At 35.4% G+C, this 17,542-nt stretch overlaps 1 protein-coding gene across 5 annotated transcripts in view; it reads right to left on the bottom strand.

The window, feature by feature from the left end:
- PDE10A (phosphodiesterase 10A) overlaps positions 1-17,542 on the bottom strand; it is a 169,170-nt gene that overhangs the window by 78,953 nt on the left and 72,675 nt on the right. For all 5 annotated transcript variants that reach the window (XM_064708656.1, XM_064708652.1, XM_064708654.1 and 2 more), the window contains exon 2: positions 15,640-15,768. In XM_064708656.1, coding sequence (XP_064564726.1) covers positions 15,640-15,768 — 129 coding nt within the window. The remainder of the gene's footprint in view (positions 1-15,639; positions 15,769-17,542) is intronic.

Genomic DNA, 17,542 nt, shown 5'->3' with positions numbered 1-17,542 from the left:
CATGCCGACTGTAGTACGGCAATGAAATTGGATAAGGTGTGCCTACAAAATCAATGACAGGGTAAAAATGTGTTCGGTTCCAAGAAAAACTCATTGCTAGAGACTACAACTTTTTCAAAAACATTTGAAAAAAACCAGGACCTATTATATTTCAGTTTTGGGAGAAATATGACCTACAAGGCTAGAGAAAATTTATTCCTATGAATATCAAATACAAATATTAGCATAAAATAAAAAGCTAGGCTCAGTGCTGTAAATGGGCAGATGCACACTACTGTGCAGCAGAGAGTAGAAAATAATGGCTGGCTTTCCAGTGGAAAGACTTGGCAGCCAGTTGTGTGGTGCAGACGGAGTTATGTCCCCAAAGACACATTCTTTTTGGCAATATATTGGGAGGTAGTTTAGAGTGCAAAAATAAAGGAAAACAGTCTTTCAATTTAGTCTATCAGTTGATCAATGCTAGTCATAATCCTACTGCACATAATTTGATCCACAGAAAACACAGCAAATTAAATATTCAGAAAATTTTTAATGATGGAATCCTGTGTTCTCCTACTTAACATTACTTTGCAATTATGAAAACAAGCAAAAATCCTTATTAAGTACTTAAAAAGTTCTTATTTAAAATATTACCAGTCACTAAACTTACCTCTTTTTCTATACATAATTTAGCAAGTGTCCTTTAATTTGATGCATAAAAGGATTTCCCACAAACATGAAACAAGTATATAACTGCGTGCATTCTTCTAGAAACCTACTCTAGCATGCTGGTTTAAGTTGACAGCTATAATAATATAAACAGGAATTATTAATTAAAATGCAACTTGTTATATCCAAGAAATTAGGTTTTCTTTAAGCCCAAAGAAATCCAGGACCTGTAGCATCACAGGAATGGAAAACAGCAAGAAAAAAATTAGGGAAAAATACTACATATTTGTTTGCAACTATGGGGTGCTAATTAGTTGAAAAGGGTGAGTGTCTCAGCCTGCCATCACCAAGAGATTACACAATCCACTCCTCCTTTCTGTAGCCTACACACATCTAGTCTTGCTTTTGTCCTTTTCTCATCCGTCCTATGCTTCCCCAAAGGGCTCTCCTTTCAGTACATAAGGGAAAGAAGGAAACCACTTGATAAAGCCACTTCATATCCCTATCTTGACTGGGAATATTGCCAAGGATGTTTACAAAAAGCATGTGTAAGCTGTAATGGGATAAGCAGGTAAGCTGTTTTCTAAGCTTCTCTACTGACAGAGCAGCTCAGTTTTTCATGTATTATGCCACAGTATCTTTGAAACACTAATCTTCAGAGCAGTAATTTTCTAGTAAATGCTGAAACTAGTAGTGAGAAAATTTGTAAGATTCTTTATTTGCTCAAGAACTCAGTAAGATGAGGATTTACAAGCAAGTTTGGAGGGTTCTTCTGATACAAGCTCAGTATGAAAGGCAGGAGCAAATACTTAGGTACTGACAATTTTTTTAAACCTATTTTTTGCATAGAGTAACTTTTTAGACAGTCACAGGGACTTAATCTTTAGATGTGTTTTAGGAGCAAAACAACAAGTACTTTGTATCATCAACTCAAAGAAAGGCACCACTGTTCTGCATGTATTTTTCTGCAGCATTTCAACTGGTCATAAGGATTTCCAGATATCTTTTCTATGGAAAAAAAACATTCTGCTTTTGCATTTACCCAGGCCTTTCTATTAAAATTAACAAAACGAACTGCAACTTTGTGGGTTTTTCCCGTGTATATAGATGCTGGTATCTGGAACTCAACATAGACTTTGCGCAACCACTAAAAGGAAAATTTGCAAAGATTAAATACGTCAAATGAAATACATTTAACTAAATACAATCTCTTGCAACTAATCTGAGGTACTTTCAAAGCAAAGGTCAGACTGAGATAACATGATTACTGAGAAGTCAGAACAGAAATTCAATACTTTCTCCGGATTCCTAATCTGTTTCCTTAAGTGTTACCAAGCCAGTTTCCTCTGATTCCTCCTCTAGGCTTGGATCCCGGACACGTTTTAAAAACATTTTCAAAACCAAAGGCGATATCTGATGCAAATGTCCAAAAAGAGGTCCTGGTAAGAATGAAAAAATGCCTGTCCTTCTTTTACTTTATTCTCCTTATTAAAATGTGTGAGCTTGTCACTTACCACAGCAAAGGTTTTCATTGACCTTTTGAGGTGCACAAATGAAGCCTCAAGGATATGAAAACAGTCGGAAAAAAATATTTAATAAGAGCTCCTGCCCTAAGAGGTAAAAGTGGAATCAGAATTCACCAAAGTTTTATGAAGTCAGAAAGCTCCTGATTTCCTGTCTCTGACACAAATCTCCCCTAATTACTGTACAAAAATTGCTTCTGTTTCTGCACTCTTTAAGAAATTCCATCTTCAGAAAGAGTAGTAAGAGATAACCATACCGGAGGGATTTGGACATAACATGAGACAGAGAGAACCTTGAGACCAAGGAAAATCATTCCATTACTGTAACATGTAAAAAGAAATGGCAGACCTTGGAATGAAAACCGAGCAAAATTGTGCCACTCCTAACAGTCCTAGAATTAAGAAATGTATTAATATATATTTAAAAATTATAAGCCTAGAGAGGTAGAGAAAATTTAGTAACACCGGGCTTCATTCTGCCTACTTATCAAAAGGAAAATAAGGTACAAAGATTAATAGATGACACTGAGTGTCACTTCAGTGCCTGAAGTTCTACATAAAGACAATCACTCAGAAAAAGCCAATAATTTCTTAAGTCTGTAGAAGAGAGAGCTCTTCAAAAACTCAGCTAATTAATTGTGGAGCTGTGAAAACTTCCAGAGAAAATATAGTACTATTTGAAATAATTTTTTACTTTAGGATGTGCCACAAAAGTAAAGGAAAACAATTATTTTAACTCCAGTAGTATCCAAGATCTTATACACATTTATTAAGAATGAAGAAAATCTAAATCAAATATTCTCTCCCTTTAAGTAGATTCACAAGAAGAAAAATGAAAAGAAACAAGCTGAACTTCCAACATGACATTTATTCCTGAGGATTCTGTGTATGTAGTTTTATTCCTTTCATTGTTTCTATTAAAATAACTATTTTGGCACTGCTAACAATCAGAAATCCAGCCAATTAATTTTTTTAAGCTGTCCCCAGAAATATTGCTAGATTCTCTCGGTACTTGTATTTTCCTAGAAAATGCTCCAGAAGCATCTCCACATGTAGCTGATGGACAGCTAGATAAACTAAAAAATGCTGAATTCCAAATTATAATAAGTTACCCACACTTGTGAACAGAAACTGCATTGCCATTGTCACACTGCAAAGAAAACATTCAAATCACCTATACTATCCAGAAAAACATCTTCGTTTTGGTGAGTTTCTGCAAAGTGTGTTTAAAACAATCTTGTTTATGTCCCTATGAAAAAGGGCGATCTTGGCGATGTTTAAATAAATCTGACTGTGTAGAAACATACAGTGGTAGTATTTAGTCCTGAATTTGAGCCTGTGCATTCTCCAATCACAAAGACCTGTTTGTGAAGTACAAAACTGCCAACATGGGCCAATAGCTCACTCAGTGTTTAGATCTAAAAATGGTCACTAAAAGATGCTGGACTGGACCATGACAAATCACAGTGTCTGTGACACCTACTGTGAATTTTGAAGAGCCAAAATTGTTTCTATATACATGCTCAAATTGTGTTGATTCAAAATTTGATAACTTTTATTAATCAATGCAACAAAGAGTTTTTGATGGAGGAAAAGACCCTCTCAGAACACAAGAAAATACTTGCAAATGCCATTTTCCTCTATTATATGGCGCCATTTTCTCTGTACTTGGATGAATATCTATATATTTACTGTACTTGGTATATACAGTTGGCTGCCACCTCAAACACTGAAATGTATCAGAGATTTATGGCCACTGTTTACTCCTCAGAAATAATTTTTTTTTTTAATACAATCATATTGGTAAGTGGGGAGATGACAGTTACTTTCTCCAAAAATTGTTTTGGCCAGAGAACAGTTTGTAAAACACAACCTGGTAATAGCAAACATTTGTAAAAACAATTATCTGTAAAACTAAAATTTTGTTTAAGAAAAGTAATAAACAATAGGGAGAACTAAGATTATTCTTCAAGGACATTTATGATTGACCATGAAACATATGATGGCAAACCAGCAGGTGACACAATGACATGGCTTCCTAGGTAATACAATGCCAAAAAAGCACATTCTCATAATTTAAAATTCTATTTGAAATAACCGCCTCTTCCAAAAGGGCACTCACTGTGTGGATCATGACAACTCTGATTTAAAAAGAAGGGTCACTGGGTACTTACTAGCTTAAAAAGTTGTTTTGACAAGTCTCCCTGAGTGTTTACTGTAAATCCAAAAATCACAGCCCAGCAAGTCCCCCAGAATAAACATCTCTTTGTTGCTATAAAAATACCTAATGCGCTTCGTGAAGATATTTCCAAGTGTTCACAATGAGCCCTCTTGGACTGAATTAGTATAAATGTAACAAGTTTGTTGCCATCTCCCCACTCCAGTCACCAAAACCTGATGTCAGTTACGCCCAATTGCTATAAACTCTTCAAAAATTCACAGGCATTTCTCCTCCCACACCTATTATGGAATTGTGTCTTATTAATTTCCTAATCCTTGTTGCTCATCAACACCATCATCTTTTTTTTCTTTCCCTTTCACTCCCTATACTTAACGACAGATGAAATTAAACCAGCACGTTAGGATAAGGACCAAGCACCCTGTGAAAGAGCTCCCCTCCTGCTACATGAACAAACAATAAAACAGACAAAACATTCTACCTTCACATTAAAAAATGAAATGTGAGAAAATCTCTTAATCACTGTTACTCAGCAATTTCAACTAGAGAAACTTTTTTTTCTGTAGCCAAAGATCATCACTTATGGGTATCTCTGCATACTGCAGGTTGACAGAAAGAACAATTTACCTCAGTACTGCAGCTAACATAAGTCTGAATAAGGTGCTGTCTCCAAAGAGTTTCAAAGATGCCTTATTGCTATAACTGAAGAGACCTCTTGCAGCTTATCTAAGAAGATCCATAAACAATGTGCTATAAGAACCCAGTTTCTTTTCCAGCATATTCAAATGAGTTAAGACAATCTGACTCACAATTCTAACAACGGGTGGTACATAAATCCCAGAGAAGCATAATGACAGACAATAGTGACAGTATTCTGCTGGACCAAAAGTCCATCTACTCGAGTTCTATAACAACTAGCTGTTGTCATAGGCTACTCGAGTAGCCTATGACAACAGCTAGTAACAGCTCATTTAGAAAGGAAATAGGAAAAGAGCATGAAGAATTTACCCTGTATGAAAAGGAGAGAAAACACAGACTACAGATGTACAGAGTATACTTACTCCAGTATGTCCTCAGAGCAATCAAATGCTTATGAATTTTCTCAGCTGGAGGCTGCATCAGGATCATAGTATGTAACAGCTCTTGATGAAGTATTTCTTCTTCGGAATGTGTCTAATCACTTTTTGAACCCATTTACATTTTTAACATCTCAAATATATTATGCTAATGGGTTCATAATTTAGGCATGGGTTGTGTGAGAAAGGACATCCTGTTGTTTCAAATCTGTAGTCAATTTGTTTTGCAGGGTGCCCTTCATTCTTCTGTTATGGAAAAGGTAAATCTGTCAACTGTCTTCATCACTACAGTCATAATTATCAAACTTCTGCTAGAGTTCAGGTCTTTTGCAGAATAAAAAAATCCCTTTCTATTTGGTTGCAGCACCACAGAAGTCATCATAGTGTAAAGACAATAAGCAAGAAAGGCTTTATAAAGAGATAATATCACTATAAGAATTGGGGGTCTTTTTGTGGCTGAATTGAACTAGATGAGCTAGTCAGTGCAAGAAATTCTGACCTTGTTAACTCCTTCCACAATAACAAACTTCCTACAAAAGGACACAGGATCTATGGATAGTAACTAAGCATCCTCAAATGTCATATAGTTAGATAAGCAGATGTAAATGTCTTCACAGAATTTATAAAAATCAGAAACAATAATTCTTCTGAGAAGAAATTGTTCTTTAACCTAATTAGGCAATCAATTCTTTTTTAGCTTTTCCATCCTGATGCTTAAACAAGACAAATCCTTCAAGTAAAATTCATACTTATCATTGGCTCAACACCAACTGACACTGGTTGTATAACCCATTATAATTTCCTGCAAAACCTCCTTACATCTGAGCTTTAGGTGTTCTACAGGGGAAAAAAAGAGCCATTCCCCTTAGAACTAGAGAAAATGACCATACACAACCTCTTCCTCTTCCATAATTGACAGTGAGACATTTTGCTCAAACTGCCCAAAGAATTAAAATAATTAAACACAATTAAACTCAGTGGACTGTTATCCAGGTTTATTCACCATTGTTAAGTCAAGTGAAGTGGTTCCTCCAAGCCTCACATGATGCTAGTCAAATAGTTCAATGTTCCCCTCTGCTGTGCTGATGGGACTGTTAGCTTATCACATATATTGTATCAACAAAGAGATCCACATAAAAAAAAAAAAAACAACTTGCTTTCTTCCTTGATTTTTGGACTTCTAGGAATACAGATTAAAGACATCTACACCTCTGGTTACCTTTGCTCTTTTATGTATCCTGAGGAGGTGGTATTACCTGAACAGAGCATCTGAACTTCAAATTAACCTCAAATTTCCACAGTGACTTAATAATGCTTCCTGTTTGCTTGCATCTGGCTAAGCTCTCTGTTCCCAAGCTCTAATGGCAGATTTTTCCACTGTAATCCTAGCATTTCTCTTTGAGTTGCAATAGCTAATTCAGTCTAGGCCTAAAGTAATGGAGGAATTAGGGTTGCAATTAGTAATGTAGAATTAGGACTCTAATATCACCAGGTCCTGATTAACTTTGCACTCAAAGCATGTGGATCTTGCCAATCTGCACTTTCCCAAAACAATATTTGGGATCAGATGAGAGGACAAACACCTGCCAGGACCACTCCAGATGGTAACTTGGATGCAAGATCATATTTGAGTGTGAAGAAAAAGCAGTTTAGCCTCATAGATGTTGCATGCCATGCAACTAGGCCTCAGAGGCAAAGATCAACCAAACCTTTTTTTTAATCTGACACTTCATGAGATTCTTTTCAATTTCTATGCATCTGGATTTAATTTTCAGGACAAATGCAGTTTTACTATCCTAGTATGCATCCATTTTTTCAGAGAACTTATGAAAATAAAAATTCCTCTCAGAATACTGAAGTCCTCTGTAGTGAAAATTGTCTAGGAATTCCATAGTTCACTTCCAATTTCTTAGAACCTCAATAATCTTCAGGAGGATTTTTTCTCAAATATCTGGATTTTTCTGTCCAATACTTGTATCTTTGAAGGTCATTGAAAAGAGTTCATCTCAAAATTTTGTGGTTTTGCTTGTTTTTGGATTTTTTAGTGTCTGAAATGTGAGTACATGTTTGAACCACATCATTTCCGTCTACATGCTTAATGACACCTTCAAAGTATTTGAATAATATTTGTTACACAAACAAAACTCAGTGTCAGCTCAGCAGAGGCATCAGTGTTCATTTCTGTGTAACACATGTATTCCTCCTACAATATATTTAAACGAGTATAATCTCCTGAAGGAGCAATCAGGGAATGTATAGAAGTAAATCGATGGAAATGAAATCATACTTAGGCCTTCCTTTTGCTGAATGACGTGGCAATATAATTTAACTTTCGTTCATAAAACATGCAAAAAAATAAAAACAAAAAAAAAACCAAAATCAGTTTATTATAGTCTAGTTGAAAGATATTTGACAGGATTTATTTCATTGCCAGGACGAAGAGTATGAAGTAGTAATTTTCGGACAAAGAACTTGATCTACCACTGGCCACTAGGACAAATAAGGGGAGTATCTATGACTCACCATGAAAAGTACACACTTTAGATTAGCTGCACTAAATCTGATCGGATAAACACAGGAGAACTGGATTAAAATTCCATCTCATCATAGATATTTTAAAAGATGAAGTAACTGAATCACCATCATGATTAGCTAAATCACTACAGAACCACACGCTGAAAATTTTTTGGTCTTCAATAAGCCTGTACTATGTGTGATTTACTGTTCTATGTATGCAACCTGATTTCAAAGCCTTAAGACATTAGAGCAGTTTCAAAAGTAAAATTTCTGCTGAAAATCCTCACTAATAGCCAATATGAGGTTAAGTCAAATATCATTAATTGCTTCTGCCCACGGAAACATGAGAAACATCCATTTAGAGCATGGCATTAACATTTATATCCAACTAGACATCTCCAAGATGAATTTTCATTCATCCTCAGGGCTTCCTGTACTTCCTGCAATACAAAAGAGATGCAGAATTTCTATACATATATAATATATGGCTAAGACATTGAGAACTTTGCTGAACTGAGTTTTCACTACTTGCATACAGAACACCCATGAATAAATATTCTTTCTTTGTGCACATGTGGTGCAACAGACTATCACACTGTGCGACTGCATACTTCTCTTTCCTCAAAGATGTAAGTCTCATTTAATGGACAGAACAAGCAATGCTGACATCTGTAATTATTTCACATTTTGTCTTTTTATTCTTATTGGTCAATCTTTGATTACAGGTCTTGTCTAGCCAAGATTAATCAAATTAATACGTCTATACTTGGATTTAAAAGTCCCATAAAAGTTAATGACTATTCCCTTGTTATTTCTTTCTTTCTTTCTTTCTCAGCTTACAGACCATGGGAACATTCCTACTCCATTTCAATGCAGGTAAAACAGGTTAGCTGACATTGACATAAATAATCATTATTAAAAAGTGTTGGCTACATGGGTATACAGTCTCCACATACATCAGCAGAATGGATCCTCTCCACCAATTACTGAGATTTTTTTTCTCTTGTTGACTTGATTATTTTTACTCTAAAACCAAAAATTAGTTTACAGGAGAGAAACAATCTGAAAACAAAGAACAACAGGGCCAGACAACATTCAGAAGAACTGCCTTGCACAGGAGGAAAATGGTTTTGTATTGCACATAATGTTAATTAACCCATTACTGAAATACTATCTCTCTTATACTGCCCACTCTAGAAGGATATTGATCATCTAGAAATGTTCAAAATGCAAACTGAAGAGACACCACAAGAAAAGTGAAAAATTTATTTCTCAGTGTGATAATAAAACAAGCACCAAGCCCTAATTTACCAAAAAATTGAGAAATGACAAAAATGAACATCTTTTTCTTTTCTAACATAACTACCAGTACTGCACAGAAAATGATTCTGTGAAGCCAGGCTTAGAAGTAAGGAGAAACAGTGGTTTTGAGCAGACAGAAAAAACATAAACACTCCTAATACAAACTTAACAAAGACACAACAAACATTAGTATAAGTACATGTCGAGAATAATTGCTCTAGATATAATGTGATTAACATAATTAGTTCAAGAGGGAACTCAGACCAAGCAATGACGTCTACTTCCTAAGACCAAACATATCGTCATTAAAGGATTACCCTCTGCAAATCTCTGACCATCTAAACAATTCTAAATATGCAGAAGTCCAGAAAAACAGAAAAATCACCTCCTTCACCTGACCCACTCAAAAAAACCCTCAAAACAACCAGACAATAAACTCCCACACTGTTCAGCAAATTAAAAGAAAAAAAGTACCATGCAATTTTTTGTATTGTTGAACAAAAGACTTCATCATCACTCAAGACCAGAGTATTACCTACCAAGAGGCCACTGCTTAGTAATTCTGTACTATCAATACTTTTAAAAAATCCTATTCTTTCTTACCTAAATATCCTTTAACATTTTCTGTCCAAAAAAACAGACTAACAACATAACAGGGACAACTTTTTCATTAACTCCTTCTCAACACTTTCACAGCCAAAATGATAACTTATAAGCTGATTTTATGATGAACTTGTAAGCTGATTTTCTTCTAATTGATTAAGAGAAAAAAAAAATTTGGACTGGTCACACAGGAAATATACCATTTCACCTCAGACAATTATACGGAGTCTTTCAGGAAATGATGCAGCAATAAAACCAATTTTAAAAGCAATGGCACAATACAACAGTCTCCCATGATACTTGCTTCTTCTGTATGCCTGACACATGTATTCCATTTTCATTATCTGGACTAAAATGGCATTCCTACGTAGAGCTCCACCACAGAACTGGGAAGTTCCTTCACCGGTCTGCCTCTGAAATACTGATACTAACATAAACTTTCTAGACACATGAGAAATGGTAACAACCTGCAAACGATACAAAAGCCATACAAAAGTCTACCAAAAGTCAATCTCCATGGAAGTGAGGACTGTGCAAAATACACAGAGAAAGAGGTTCTTCATAGTAAAGTTCCCTGCTGTCATCTTATTGCAAAGCTCCCATACCTTCTCAGTGATTTTTCATGGGCAGCACTGACTCCTCCTTCACACCACAGCCAACAAACTACAGCTCTCCCCTCACCCAGCTAACCTACTCTTTTACAACACCCATCCTTTTTGGACACAGCTGTGGTCTGTTAAGGGCAGGCCTGTTCCTAATCTTTGATAATTAGTGTAGCTGCAACTCTTCAGGGGTGAGATTACCTTCTGCACTATCTTTGTTTGCTTACATTCTATCCCCCTCACAGCCCCCAGACATTATTGCAATTTTTCTGATAAAAACATTGACAATTCAGACAAATTTTGTCAGTCTGGATATTATCCCAGGAAAATAGCACCTGTCAGTATCATAAGTTACCTTGGTTCAGACCAGCAAGACCACCTAGACCAACATTTTGCATCAAATTGGCCATTGGCAAACACTGAATGAAGAGCAAGAACACAGCAAGCAATTCTTTCAGTTGCAATTGGAAAATACAACCTTTCTGTCTTATTTTGAGGAAAATTAAAAAATAAAATCCAAGAAAGGCATCAAAATATGTAAATAGTAGGGTTTGGTAACAAGAAGCCCTGCTTGGATGTCGCAAACATAAGCACAGCAGGGGTGCATCAGAATAAAACAGCATGTCTGCAGCATCAAGGAAATATTAAGACACCCTAATTATAAATCAAGGAGGTTGCTAACATGTTGCCATATCAGTTCCTCTGGCCTAGGTTGGGGAGAAGTCAGAATTGCAACAAGCTGTGGAGCATCAGAGCAGTAAGAGTCTCCAGATTCCGGGTATCCTTCCCCTACAGCTCCTACCCTGCACGGCAGAACAGGTATCTCTGCTCAGTCAGTGCAAAAAGGCACAGTCCTCAGAAACTGACAAACCAAGAATAGGCTTCATTTTTTTCTTTGTAATTTTGGCAGCAAGCTGACATCTCTTTAGCATATACATACTGACACATATCCTCCTTACATGTATCTTTTTATATACACTATTCCCTGCTTATGGAAAGGCATGTCAGCCATCCTTTCACCTATTTAATAACCTTAGGCGAATTGCAAGTAACATGCCTCTATACACTACCTTTTAAAAGCAGGAATATATAACATAATTCAAAGAGCAAACAATGGAATTGGAATAACTATGATCTAATGCAGAAATATGTACTTTGGTATTCCTTAACAATAAAAACCTAAGTACAGACTTGCTCCCTAAATAGAGCCACACATCAACACCTCTCAAAAACTCACTACTTTGTCTCTTACACGACTGTAGCCAAATTTAAAGCTCACAATGCTGATATCTAAAAACCTGAAAATGCAGCAACAGAAATAACTTTTTGTACTTTTATTACTTATGTGAAACTTTATTGTCAATGATGCGGCCTAGTACAGTTCAAACATTACAGCAAGGCCATACTTATATGAAGCAACTAATTTCTAATTACTTCATCTTTTTTTTTAACAGGTCAATTATGAAATATCAGGTTCCTGGAAATGCAGTAAGTCAATTGCACTTAAAAGATGATAAGTTTTGGGTATAATCTGGGTCATATTGTGTACTGAATGTACTACTTTCCATTATTTTTTTAAATTTTATTTATTAATTACTGAACTACACTTGTATTAACAATGACAAGGCACCTTAAATTCCCACTATACATAGCTATACATTTTTTGGCAAATTTGGCTGGAAAAAAATAATGTACACAGCTGTTAATGTTTCCAGATTCAGCAGTAATTAAGCACATGGTCATGTACTGTGATGAACATGAGGGCCATGGGAAGTGACGAGTTTATTAAGTGATATAGGCAGCTTTCCATGTAGAAATTCTGTGTCAGTACAGTTTGTCCTTTCTTCTTAATATAAGAGGTAATTTAAAAGATTAGGAAAGATATCCACAACATTCAGTATCAACAGTGTAAAAGATGCACGTCTGGCTTGTAATCAATGTGCTTAGCCTCTTATTGTCGTGGAAGTGAAGTTTCAAATAATATAATTATGGTTGGAATTTATAAATATTTTTCTGATAAATTTGTTGGGAGATGAGGATCTATCCAGCAGCAGAGTTTAAAGCTTTCCTAATATTATGGTTCTGGCTACAATCATCTGCCACTTTTGCTTGAATGCTATGAAAGAGGACAATGGAAGAAGTCTCATGAGTACAGTGAGTCCTATAACTAGGCATCTGGAAAAGAAAAGACCTCCTTCTGGCTGATTACTCTGCCATGATCTGGATAGCAAAAATTTAAAACTGAAGTGTTTGTGTATTACAAATAGAGTTGTTTGGAAATTCTGTGTGAAATAATACAAGGCCTGGGTTTGTTCTGAACATGTAATTTATCAGTAGAAAATAGTCAGAGTTCAAAAAATTGCAGTGAATACCCAAATATCAGCATAAGCAGCATTCCTTCCCAATGCTACCTTTGAAGTTTTTCTCCAATATACCAGGAAAAGGAATGAACAAGTTAAAGCAAAAAATGTCTTGTAATTCCAGATAGATTACCATCACAATCAACCTGTCATGACCAGATTTCAGTCTATCAATTTCAACCTATACAAGAACTAACACACTGAGAACTCAACTCATTAGATTTTGGGATATAGTTATACCTTAAACACTGTAATATTTAATGATTTCCTTCCTTTTTAATAATCTAGGTTTAAAAAAAACCCAAACCATTTACAGCAATTAATTCAGTGAATCTCAGTCACAGATAAATTTTGGTTCATTTAAGTCTAAATCAGACATTTCAGTTCATGCTAATGAAATTCAGATAAACTACCCTGGCTGCAGGCCCACTGACTTCTGGCTGAAGAGTACACACAGCTGGATGTCTGTAAATCAGGCAGGACACAATTTCTGCATATAGGTTAATGACTGTTCTGCGTCACCAACGTGTAAGAGTACAGACACTAAGCCAGAGACCTCAAACAGCCTTTTGCCTGCCTGGCAACTTCCTCATAAAAACAAAGCTCACTTTTCCGGCTGTATCACATTACATGATGTGAGCATTTGTAAAGTAGACCAGACTGAAGCAAAAGGGATAGAGGGAAAATTATACCCCTACTGATGTAAAGTGACTTCAGCTACACAGTCACTTCAAGTCACCACAGATCCGTGCTGACACCAAAAGGATCAGTTCCATCCTCTCCCCCTTGTTTCTCAACGCCACCATAACTCAGGCAGTAGAATTTGTACATACATAGCATGAAATGAGCAAATCATCTAGCAAATTTCTTTCCTGAAATATTGCTTTCTGAAAGATTAGGATATGTTGTTACCAGAAATATTTTATATGACTATAGGCTTTATCTTTCTACAAGAAATACACAGACAAAATTCATTGGTATCCAGTACATTCTATAAACAAAATGCATTCAAATTAATCTGTTTTACTTGGCAAGTGTAGTTTTAAATCTGGTTATGCTTATTTTTATCTAAAATCCAGCACTAAAGAAGACCCATCTGCATGACTGCCTTTAGTGTAATAACTATGGCCACCTTAAAGATCACTGTCAGCAAAAGGGAAGTAGCAGGGAAGGCATAATGACATGTAGGATGATAACAGAATGAAGCTAAATGCTAATGGTAGCATAACTATTGCTTTGCACTTTGAATACAAGTTTGGGAAAAATTAGCCATAATATAGAATTTTTAAAGTATACCAAAAAAACAGACAAATCCCATTGTAGTACCTGTTCACATTAAAACTTCACTAGGATAATGGTCAGCAGTCACTTTAATTTAGCAGTTGATACAAAAAGTTTAATGAGGACTTCCACAAAAATTTATCTTTCATTTATAGCCTTCTCCCCAAAAATTGGAAACTTTGAGCAACTGGTAATGAATTCCACTAAGCAAAATATGATTCTTGAAGCTAAAAATTCTCCAAAGCATTTATTTGGTTTTAGCATAAAGATCCTTAACCTACACTATGAAGTATGTTTCAAACATGGAGTGATTTCCAACAGTGATTTCAAGCACCTTAGATAAAATTATTATTTTTAAATGTACATAGCTCATAAAAACAAGAAGTATTAATTTCTGGTAACATTAAAGTATTTTTCATCATCTTTTTACAAAAAGCATTGTCACAACCTATTCTCCTGATTCATAACACTCTTTTTCTGATTGCTGTTATAGATTGTAACAAAAGGCCTCCTGTGGTTCTGCAGTTTGAAAACTACCAGGAAAGTAGCAAACAGTCTATTGCTATACACTTCTATTCTGCTGGTAGGTAAGCTCTTTTAAGCCAACAAAAAATTTTTCCCACCTTAGGGTGATATGAAGTAATTACCACCAAAAATCTGGCTCAATATAGCTTTTTTCATTCCTTGTCCACCATCTTTTTATATTTTTATAATTCTGCAGAAAACACTATTTTCTAGGAAGTAACAATAGCCCCTCTATTTAAAATAAGAATTATCATTAGAACTTAAACCCCTAAACACCGTAGAAATCAGCCACTGAGCAAAACCAGTGTTTCTTCCCTAACCTTCTTGGTAATTTCCTCCTTTGCATTTTACCAGTTACATTACAATTCATTGTTAGAATTGCATGGATCTTATGTTTGCAGAAAATCTCACCAATAACCAATTTAAGATCATTACAAAATTTATGATCATTGTCAACACAAGCTGGCTCAAAACAAAGTTTTCTGCATCAATTTAGCAAGGTAATTTACCTAAAGCAACACAACAGAAATACCTCCAGAATTTGACACACTGAGTTATGTCTATGCCAATGCCAACATTCTTATCTAAACTTGACTTAATTACATGTTGCAAGTAGGAACTTTTGAGATGCTATATCCAGTAATTTACTGAGGCATACTGGATAATTTTAATTCAAGTCTTACCAATTTTTGATCCAAGAAAACCAAGTAATGTTTTCAAAATAGACACTACAGGTTGATAGACAGTATTTGCAATTCAAAATGGGTAAACTAAACTTCCAATATTAATACCACCATATTTCAAAATAAAAATACCAAAAGGCTCAAAATATTTAAAAAATTGTTAGCCTATTTTGCCTCCAAAAATAGCAGAACCTAAACACAAAAATTATAATATTCAAGTTATACCAAAACCAGATTTCCTTTTTAAATCTGAAAATAAGCTGTTCACATGAGCTGATCAAAGCTAAATATTAATCACTTATAAAAAATATAAATAAATAAATAAATAAAAAGCACTTACCTTCTTGTCTGTTATTTTTCCTTTTTAGCCATTTTTCCACAGTTTCTGCACTTACACTTTCTGACACAAACTCATCCAGTACCTGGGGGTGAAGAGAAAGATACGCCTTCACTTTTTCATCTGTTAAGCCTGAAAGAGAGAACATTAATAGATTACATTATTGGTGTGAACTCCCTCATATGAAGAAAATACCTGGAGACCACCAAGAATCAATATCCCTTTGTTTAACATACTGATGGAATATATGACAATTTAAATCGAACAGAGAGAGCAATATCCTGTCAAAAAAATGAGCTGCATTGTAGAAAATAGAAGAAGCAAAGTGTAGCCATACAAGATACTGTGTACAAAAAGTCCCCTGAAGGCATACACAGAAACATTACTCAGGAGAAATAGCCAGGTAGGAATTCATGATTATGGTTGTGACTATAAAATTACTTCCAAGCTATGCAGGATGATATATTGATAAAGAAACTGGTTAGAAGGAGATAGAAGAAGGTGAGCCGGGATGTCTCACAGAGCACCAAATTCAGTGTTCTCACTGCAAATGGCAGCAAAATCAACACAAACTATTATGCAACACCAAAATCATATGCAATTTTCAAATACTAGAATTACTTAAGTTACTTTAGATGTATAAACTGTTTTCACAGGCACGCTTCCATTGCTTTAATAACTTAGTTATCAAAATGAAAATAATTGCAGATAAAATGTATTTATAATATCTGCAATAGAAAGAAAACTCAAGTAAACATTTCAGAAAAAGAAGAAATATTCAGAATCTCAGATCCCTTACATTCATAAATAAATTTTCAAACTCACAAAATTATAATCTGATTATACACTTTGCAAATCTCCCAAACAAAATGACTGACCACAGGCAGGTGAACCCAGCAGTGCTGGGGCTGTCCTATGGGGGAAGCAATAGGAAGAGCCTGTCCTGAGGGACTTGGCTCCAGGCTACCATAGAGGGAACAGGCACTCCTGGGCAAAAGCCTTAATGAGATATGAGGGGAAGAGAAGTAACAACAACTGTAATGACTCTAATGAGATATGAGGGGAAGAGGAGCAGCAACCACTTCAATGACTGTAAATATGCCATCTTCTCTTGTGTTTTGCATATTTAAATATAATAGTAAATTCTCCACAGAAAGCAGCCAGGCTTCAGCAGAAAAGAAACTCCCCCTGAACAACACTGCCCTCTTTCAGAGAGGTACAAAATGAGATCAATTCTCCTATTTTGTGCTTTGCACAGTATCAGAACGTGATGAACAGAGGTGCAGTGCAATTTGAGTGTTGATCAGTGATGGAATATTTAAGATTTCTTACAAATGTTTACTGTGAAAGTCTTCAGGAAGCAATACCAGAAGACAAACCAAGAGCTCTCATCTGCAGAGCATCAACCACCTACACCACGTTCCTCACACCAGCTGCACCACATCCCTCACCCACATCAGCCCCCAACAGCTCAAAACTGCTTTAAATTACCCTTCCTTTTAATCCAGAGGCGCAACTCCTGCTGGATATCATAACCTCAAAGAACATCATTGCTACTTAAGGCAATTCCCCATACATGAATCACTTGAATAACAGCTTATCGAGCATCCTGAATTTTGTTAGTGAAGAAGAAAAGGTCTATCATAAATCAGTAAGACAAGTAGATAATCAGCAAGTGGGGTGAAAACAAGCAAAACCCTACTATGTTGATTGTTTAACCTTAGGTGAAAGCTTGTAGAGTTAGATCATAATGAAGCTATAAAGAAGTACAAGTGTGAAATAAACAAGATAATTTTAAAGCTAGTTCAGGGATTGCCTCATGTTCTAAAAAAAAATTAAGCTCATTAATATAATTCTGTAATTTGTTCAAATGAGAAAAATGTAGACCCTTAAAAAAGTATTTCTA

The sequence above is a fragment of the Zonotrichia leucophrys genome, chromosome 3, assembly GCF_028769735.1.
Source record: "Zonotrichia leucophrys gambelii isolate GWCS_2022_RI chromosome 3, RI_Zleu_2.0, whole genome shotgun sequence".
Classification (NCBI taxonomy): domain Eukaryota; kingdom Metazoa; phylum Chordata; class Aves; order Passeriformes; family Passerellidae; genus Zonotrichia; species Zonotrichia leucophrys.
The sequence above is the reverse complement of the archived record's forward strand: the minus strand, read 5'-3'. Positions and strand labels throughout refer to the sequence as shown.